General features: G+C 61.3%; 1 protein-coding gene across 1 annotated transcript; it reads left to right on the top strand.

The window, feature by feature from the left end:
- Nucleotides 1–318: 318 nt before the first annotated feature.
- Nucleotides 319–8,835, top strand: LOC123055839 (translation initiation factor IF-2-like; the record flags this gene model as incomplete). Its single annotated transcript, XM_044479679.1, has 2 exons — nt 319–834; nt 8,083–8,835. Coding segments are annotated over exons 1-2 (1,269 nt in total), but the record flags the coding sequence as incomplete, so codon positions are not given.
- Nucleotides 8,836–9,163: the final 328 nt, after the last annotated feature.

The raw sequence follows: 9,163 nt of genomic DNA, 5'->3' as shown, positions 1-9,163 counted from the left end.
GACTTCCTTGTTGACTGGACCGAGACCCAGTACCTGCTGCCGTCGCCGGATTCGACGCACTGGCGCATGCACTTCGACGGCTCCAAGATGCGCCTCGGCCTGGAGGCCGGCATCGTGCTATCTTCCCCAAAGGGTGATCGGCTTCGGTATGTGCTCCAGATCCACCTCGCCGCCTCCAACAATGTTGCCGAGTACGAAGCCCTTGTACATGGCCTCTGGCTTGCCAAGGAACTTGGCATCCGGCGCATCCTGTGCTACAGCGACTCGGATTTGGTGATACAACAGTGCTCCGGCGAGTGGGACGCCCGCGAATCCAACATGGTAAGCTACCACTTCCTCGTTCAGCAGCTGTCCGGCTTCTTTGACGGCTGCGATTTCCTCCACGTCCCACGCGCGGAAAATGAAGCCGCCGACACGCTAGACAAGATTGGCTCATCCCGGCAATCCATCCCGTCCGGCGTCTCCCTCGAGCACCTGCACAAGCTGTCCGTCAAGCCATCTCCGGACTCCGAGTCCATCTTCGTCCCAGATGACCCGGCCGCGCCTCCACCCGGCCTGGGGACTGCCGAACCCGGCCCGGGGACTGCCGAACCCGGCCCAGGAGCCGCCCAACCCGGCTCAAGGGCTGCCGCCCGAGACCCGGCCGCCATCATCCTCGACCCAGCCGTCGTCGTCCCCGACCCGGGGGCTGCCACCTCCGGCTCGGTGGCTCCTGCCCAAGAGCCCGCCACGGTGGCCGTCTTCGCGGTGGTGACGGCCCCGTCATGGGCCCTGCCCATCTCGGAGTTCCTAGAGAACGGGGTTCTCCCCATGGACGAGACCGAAGCCCGACAAGTGCAGCGTCGGGCGTCCGCCTACAGCATCATCAACAACGAGCTCGTCAAGCGCAGCCCGACCGGCGTTTTTCTGTGCTGCATCGAACAAGACAAGGGCACTGAGATCCTCCTCGACATACATCAGGGCGAGTGCGGGCACCACGCCGCCCCGAGATCCCTGGTGGCCAAGGCTTTCCGCCATGGTTTCTACTGGCCCACGGCCCTCCAAGACGCTGAGTCGCTTATCCTCAAGTGTGAGGGATGCCAACGCTTCAGCAAGCGTAGCCACCAGCCGACAGCAGCACTCCGAACCATCGCGATCACCTGGACCTTCGCAATCTGGGGACTCGACATGGTAGGACCCTTCAAGACCGCTCGAGGCGGCATGACGCATTTTCTGGTGGTGGTGGACAAGTTCACCAAGCGGATCGAAGCGCGGCCAATCAAGAAGCTGGACGGACCAACAGCCGTCCGGTTCATCAAGGATATCGCGGTGCGCTACGGTGCCCCGAATAGCATCATCACGGACAACGGCACCAACTTCGCCAAGGGCGCACTCGCGCAATACTGCTCCGTCTCCGGCATCCGCCTCGACCTGGCTTCCGTGGTGCACCCGCAGTCCAACGGCCAGGTCGAGCGGGCCAACGACCTCATTCTATCCGGCATCAAGCCGTGGCCCGTCGAATCACTCGTCCGTTCACCCGGCAGCTGGCTCGATGAGTTGCCAGCCGTCCTCTGGAGTCTCCGCACCACGCCAAACCGGTCGACCGGGTTCACCCCGTTCTTCCTTGTCTATGGAGCCAAAGCCATCATCCCGACCGACATCAAGTTCGACGCACCGCGCGTCGTGATGTACACCGAAGCCAAAGCTGAAGAAGCCCGCGAAGACGGTGTCGACATACACGAAGAAGCACACCTCTTGGCGCTCAGCCGGTCAGCCATCTATCAGCAAGGCTTAAGGCACTACCACAGCAAGAAGATCAAGCCCCTCGCATTCCGCGAGGGAGACATCGTCCTCCGACTCGTCCAGCAGCAAGCCGGCCAACACAAGCTATCCTCCCCATCGGAAGGCCCCTTCATCGTCAGCAAGGCCTTGTGCGACCGCAATGCCTACTACCTCATCAACGCCCGCAAGTCAAACAAGCGCAAGAGAGACACCACTGGCGAAGAAACAACCCAACCATGGAATGCAGAACTCCTCCGCCCGTTTTATAGTTAGCTGTGTGCACGTATTGTCGGAGTATATGGCCAGGGGTAGCCTAACCGACTCCCCTGGCTCTTCAAAAATTATCAGGCCATTTAAGCCTTCAAGCATACAAAGCATAGGGCCGCCTTCCCCCGGCCGGCTATCCCCAGGGCTGACTCCCAGAAGGCGACTCAGTCTCAGAAACCTTCCCCAAGAAAGCTACGAGATGGCCGACTCCAGGAAGCCGACACCAAGAATGCCGACTCCCAGAAGCCGGCCATGAAGAATGCCGACTCCCAGAAGCCGGCCATGAAGAATGCCGACTCCCAGAAGCCGGCCAAGACCGCACCCACCAAGATTGCATCCACATAACGGTGATAAGACGGGGCGTGGCCGCAGTACAGCCCACTACCCCCGAATCCCGAAGCAGGCATGGCCACAGGACACCGTACGGGTCAGCCATCTCCCGTCCGGCGCGGCACTGTAGCCATGTTGACCTCGATGTCACCCACGACAGGCGCCAGTACGGCCCGCGGGCGGCGGGCCCCTTTAGCCAGAGAGACACTCGAAGGCGGCCCGGCTCCCCTAGTCGGCCAGGGGCGTAGTCGGCTCCCAATAGCCGGCTACCTCCCTCCCTCGAAACACGTGCCTCATTAAGGAGACAAGACGAGGTAAGGCTACAGTGAGAGTCCGCAAGACGGCGGCACTGTAGCCACGCTTACCTCGACAAAGCCCTCGTCATCAGAGGCGAGGCAACAGTAACCAGCCGCCGACAAGGCCCCCAAGCGGTGGGGCCGGCCTGTCGGCCAAGAGGCCGGCAGCCGGCGGGACCCACCAGTCGGCGGGCCCCAATGGCCGGCGGAGAAGCCGGCGAGCACAGACACTGACGGCTGGGACCCGCGCCCAGCCGGATTACCATTGTACCCCTGGGGGGTAGGCCTATATAAACCCCCCGGGCACCCATGCAAAGGGTTGGTCTCATAGAATTACACACACCACATAGAGAGAAAAGGAGAGCTAGCCTTGCCCTTCTTCTCCCTCTAACCCAACAGCTCAAGGAGCATTTGTAGCTACTTGTTTGATCTAGTGATCATGCGGAGACCCCGCAGAGCAGGACTAGGGGTGTTATCTCCACGGAGAGCCCCGAACCTGGGTAAGATTCGCCGGCGTGCATGTCTTCGCCTCATCCCGTTTCCAGGCACCGGCGACGTCTTACTGGCTCCCACAATGATAAGCCACCCGTTGGCATATGTCGCACCTACCACCCGACATTTGGCGCCCACCGTGGGGCCAGGTGCACCGTCGTCCGGAGACCTGTTCTGGACGGGAACCCTTTTCCTCCCCCGCGAGCGCAGCCAGCCTGCTGCGCCCGACGGCGTTTGCCCCGACGCGCTGCAAGGCGTCGACGACGCCTGCGCAGCGAGCTGCCTCGCCGATCTGCTCGGCGAGACTCGCATCTCCGACGAGCCCGCGTCCGACGCAGGCACGGACTACCCCGAGAGCCGCCTCGTCAGCCTCCTCGACCAACTTCACGTCTCCAGCGAGCCTGCTGTAGACTTGGAGTCGGTCGGCTCCACCGACCCGATGCTTGTCGACTCCGACACGGCATCGCTCGACGCCTACCCCTCCGATGTGGTAGTCTTCGACGACCCTCTCCCTCGAGCTGACAGCGGCAGCAGCGCTGTCACTGAGGTGCTGGTCATCAGCCACGTCGCCAACTCGGGCGAGAACGCCCATGACGCCCTGCAAGCGGCGATGCATGACTTATCCGTCCCCATCCCGGCCGACGCCGACGCCGAGACCCTGGAGGCACGCCGCCTCGCCCTCATCGCGGAAGGCCAGAAGATAGCCTCCATGAGACGCCTCACCGAGGCTCACCAGCGCGAAGTCGACCGCGCCGCCTTTGGCACGCCGCCTCATGGCGGGCCAAGCCGAGCCGGCCTCGTCAAGAAGCGCGGCGCGGCCATCGCCAGCATGCTGGGGGCAGACCGCCCCGTCTACGCCACCCCGCTCGAGAATCTGCGAGCCGCTCAGGCGGCCGCTGAAGAGCTAAATGGGCTGGGAGCCGATGAGCTCCCCTACATGACAAGGCGAATCCAGCAGCTGATCGACGCGGCCGCAGAACGGCACGAAGCCGGCGCCCGCGCTGAGAGTCCTCCCCCGCGCCGAGAGCACGCCGCGACATCCCGGTCGCCGACTGCGAGCGGCGCCCGCGCAAGGAAAGACAAGGAGCCGGCTGCTAGCCGCAGCCGGACTCGGATCACCATCGAGCGCGACGCGGAAGGCCGCCCTCGAGCAGTGGAGCGCCAAGGAAATCCGCCTCCTCCCCCGCCTCGAGGGGAGAGATATCCCACCCCGCCGCCTGTCACGCATCCGACTCTTGGTGGCCGACTAGGCCACCGCGAAGGAGTCGGCGAGAACGACGCCCGCCACCGGATCGACCGCCTAGCTCGATCCCTGGCGCTAGAAGAAGAAGACGATGTCGGCCCGCCATGCTTTGGCCCCCGCATCCGCGACGAGCCCTTCCCCAAAGGGTTCTCGCTCCCCAGAGACACGCCCAAGTACAACGGCTCTGTGAAGCCGGAAGATTGGCTCATCGACTACTCTACTGCTGTCAGCATAGCCAACGGCAACAGGCGCGTAGCCGTGAAGTACGTCCCCCTCATGCTGCAAGGCACGGCACGCACCTGGCTCAACAGCCTCAAGCCCTACAGCGTCAACAGCTGGCTGGACTTCACGGAAGTCTTCGTCCGCAACTTCACCAGCACGTACAAGCGGCCTCCCAAGCCCCGCCAGCTCTCCCTATGCGTCCAAGGGCCCAACGAGTCGACCCGCGACTACCTCACGCGGTGGGCCGAGCTCCGCAACTCCTGCGAGGGGGTGCACGAGGTTCAGGCCATCGAATACTTCACCGCCGGGTGCCGAGAGGGCACCCTCCTCAAGCACCGACTCCTCTGCGACGAGCCGGCTACCCTCGACGAGCTGCTGATCATCGCGGACAAGTACGCCACGGCCGACTCCTCGATGAAGACCGAGCTCCGAGTGGACGCCTCTGGGAAGGTGCTCGCTCCGGCTCCCAAGACGCCGGCTGGCGACCCCAATCGGCGCCCCTACCAGAACGACCACAAGCGCAAGGCCCCTATGCCGCCTTCCACCAGTCGGCAGGTGGCCACAGTCGAAGATGAGCAGCCCGAAGAACGGCCCGCTCCCAAGAAGAAGGGCGGCAGGCCGGCTTGGCAGCCGGCCTTCTCCTACGAGCAGACTCTCGATGCCCCCTGCAAGTTCCACAGCGGCGCGAAGCCGTCCAACCACACGACCCGAAAGTGCCACTGGCTCACACGGATCTCCAAGGGCGAGGGGCTGGTGCCGCCTCCGCCTCCCGGCCCGCCGCCTCCAGCCCCCCAGCAGCCGGCTGCTCGACCAGCAGTCGGAGCCATTCAAGATGAGTTCCCTGAAGAGCACGCCGCCTACGTCGTCTTCACGAGCCAGGTTGAAGACAAGCGCAGCCGGCGCCGACAGCACCAAGAGGTCAACGCAGTCGCCTCCAGCAACCCCGAGTTCATGCATTGGTCCGAGAAGCCTATCAACTGGAGCCGGGCCGACCACCCAGAGGTGATGCCGTCCCCTGGCTCCTACGCATTAGTATTGGATGTCACCCTCGCAACGGAGAGGCGAGCTGCCCGATTCTCCCGCGTTCTGATTGATGGCGGAAGCAGTATCAACATACTGTACCGCGATACCATGGAGAAGCTGAACATCAAGGCAAAGCAGCTCATGCCAAGCCGGACCGTGTTCCATGGCATCGTACCCGGCCTGTCCTGTTCCCCGATCGGCAAGATCAAGATGGATGTTCTCTTCGGAGACAAGGATCACTTTCGCCGAGAAGCAATCTGGTTCGAGGTAGTAGATCTGGAGAGCCCTTACCACGCCTTGCTTGGCCGACCTGCTCTGGCCAAGTTCATGGCTGTGCCCCACTACGCCTACCTGAAGATGAAGATGCCGAGCTCGAAGGGGATCATCACTGTAGCCGGCGACTACAAGAAGTCCATCGAGTGCGCCGCAGCCAGCAGTCGGCTGGCCGAGTCCCTCGTAGTGGCAGAAGAGAAGAAGATGCTGGAGCGAGTTGTGGCCATGGCCGGCAAGCAGCCGGCCTTGTCCCCCAACCCCAAGGATTATGATGCGCAGGGCTCCTTCCAGCCGGCCAAGGAGACGAAGAAGATACCTCTGGACCCGGAGAACCCGGAAAGGTTTGCAGTCATTGGTGCAAACCTGGACAGTAAATAGGAAGGCGAGCTCGTCGACTTCCTCCGTGAGAATCGAGACATCTTTGCATGGTCCCCAAAGGACATGCCGGGTGTTCCGAAGGATTTCGCCGAGCACAAATTGCACGTCCGAGCCGACGCGAAGCCGGTCAAGCAGCCCCTCCGCAGACTGTCAGAAGAGAAGCGAAGAATCGTAGGAGAAGAGATAGCCCGGCTCCTCGCCGCCGGCTTTATTATGGAAGTATTTTTCCCAGAGTGGCTTGCCAACCCAGTCTTGGTGTTGAAGAAGAACAACAAATGGCGTATGTGTATAGACTACACCAGCCTCAACAAGGCCTGCCCCAAAGATCCGTTTGCTTTGCCACGGATTGATCAAGTGATAGACTCCACGGCCGGATGCGAGCTGTTGAGTTTTTTGGATGCCTACTCAGGATACCACCAGATCAAGTTGGACCCAGCAGACCGCCTGAAGACTGCCTTCATCACACCATTCGGAGCTTTCTGTTACCTGACTATGACATTCGGCTTGAGGAATGCCGGTGCCACTTTTCAGCGTTGCATGCAGAAATGCCTCCTCAAGCAACTCGGCAGAAATGCCCACGTCTACGTAGACGATATTGTGGTGAAGACAGAGAAGCGCGGCACCCTGCTGGAGGACCTCAAAGAAACATTTGCCAACTTGCGCCGATTCCAGATCAAGCTCAACCCCGAGAAATGCGTGTTCGGAGTACCAGCCGGCCAGCTTCTAGGCTTTCTGGTCTCCGAACGCGGCATTGAGTGCAACCCTGTGAAGATCAAGGCCATTGAGAGAATGGAGATTCCCACCAAGTTGCGGGACGTGCAGAAGTTCACTGGGTGCCTGGCCTCCTTAAACCGCTTTATCAGCCGGCTAGGAGAGAAGGCTCTCCCCCTGTACCGACTCATGAAGAAATCCACTCATTTCGAGTGGAATGACCAAGCAGACCAAGCCTTCCATGAGTTGAAGAAGATGCTGACTACTCCACCTGTCCTGGCGGCGCCGACTGAGAAGGAGCCCATGCTCCTTTACATTGCCGCGACTAGCCGAGTGGTCAGTACAGTTGTCGTGGTCCAGCGCCCGGAAGAAGGCCGAGCCCAGCTAGTCCAGAGGCCGGTATATTATCTAAGCGAAGTACTATCCAGCTCAAAGCAAAACTACCCGCACTACCAGAAGATGTGCTATGGAGTGTACTTCGCCGCCAAGAAGCTGAAGCCCTACTTTCAAGAGCATCCCATCACGGTCGTGTGCACCGCCCCGCTTGCCGAGATCATAGGCAGCCGGGATGCATCCGGCCGGGTGGCTAAATGGGCCATTGCGCTGGCACCTTACACAATCTTCTACCAGCCCCGCACCGCCATCAAGTCCCAAGCATTGGCCGACTTCCTCGTCGACTGGGCCGAGACCCAGTACCTACCGCCGGCTCCCGACTCTACCCATTGGCGGATGCACTTCGACGGGTCCAAGATGCGCACCGGCTTGGGAGCCGGCATCGTCCTCACCTCTCCCAAAGGCGACAAACTCAGATACACGCTGCAAATCCACTTCGCCGCCTCCAACAACGTGGCCGAGTACGAGGCGCTCATACACGGGCTCCGGCTAGCCAAAGAGCTCGGCATACGCCGGATCCTGTGTTATGGCGACTCAGACTTGGTGGTCCAGCAGTCATCTGGCGACTGGGACGCCAAGGATGCAAACATGGCGAGCTATCGATTCCTCGTCCAGCAGATCAGTGGGTACTTCGAAGGGTGCGAGTTCCTTCACGTGCCACGGGCCGACAACGACCAAGCAGATGCCCTGGCGCGGATCGGCTCCACCCGACAGGCTATACCGACCGGTGTCTCTCTCCAGCGCCTCCTCAAACCGTCCATCAAGCCGTCTCCAGAGTCGGACTCTATCTTCGTACCGCCTGCCCCCGATGCAGCCGGATCCGACTGGAGGAACCCAGCAGGCGGCGCGGGGACTTCGACAACCGGCCCGGGGACTGCCGTAGTCGCACCCGGCTCGGGGACTTCAGAACCCGGCCCGGGGACTGCAGCAGTCGGCCCGGGGACTGCAGCGACACAAGAAGCGGTGGCCGACTCCAACTCCCCACCACCCAACCCGCCCACCCGAGTCACAGTGGCCGTACTGACAGTAGAAGAAGTCACAGCTCCATCATGGGCCCAGCCCATCCTCAACTTCCTAGTCAATAGAGAGCTGCCGACTGATGAGATCTCGGCAAGACTAGTGCAACGTCGAGCCGGAGCATATGCAATAATAAACAGAGAACTTGTCAAGCGCAGCGTCACTGGAGTCTTCCAGCGCTGCGTCGAGCCAGAGAAAGGTGTGGCAATCCTCAAGGATATCCATCAAGGCGAATGCGGCCACCACGCAGCCTCAAGATCACTTGTGGCCAAAGCTTTCCGCCACGGTTTCTTTTGGCCGACTGCTTTGGAAGATGCCAAAGAGATAGTCAAAAGCTGCAAAGGATGCCAAGTCTTCAGTTCCAAGCAACACCTGCCGGCTTCTGCACTCAAGACCATCCCCCTCACCTGGCCCTTTGCCGTCTGGGGGCTGGACATGGTGGGCCCATTCAAGACAGCCCGCGGCGGCTTGACACATCTGCTTGTCGCCGTGGACAAATTTACCAAGTGGATCGAAGCAAAGCCGATCAAGAAGCTGAATGGGCCGACTGCCGTGACGTTCATTGCCGACATCACTACTCGGTACGGCGTGCCGCACAGCATCATCACCGACAACGGCACAAACTTTGCCAAAGGAGCACTGGCACGTTTCTGCGCGACGCAGGGTATCCGACTGGACTTAGCGTCCGTTGCCCACCCGCAGTCAAACGGCCAGGTCGAGCGAGCAAATGGACTCATCCTCTCCGGCATCAAGCCCC

The sequence above is a fragment of the Triticum aestivum genome, chromosome 2D, assembly GCF_018294505.1.
Source record: "Triticum aestivum cultivar Chinese Spring chromosome 2D, IWGSC CS RefSeq v2.1, whole genome shotgun sequence".
NCBI classification, from domain to species: Eukaryota; Viridiplantae; Streptophyta; class Magnoliopsida; order Poales; family Poaceae; genus Triticum; species Triticum aestivum.
The sequence above is the reverse complement of the archived record's forward strand: the minus strand, read 5'-3'. Positions and strand labels throughout refer to the sequence as shown.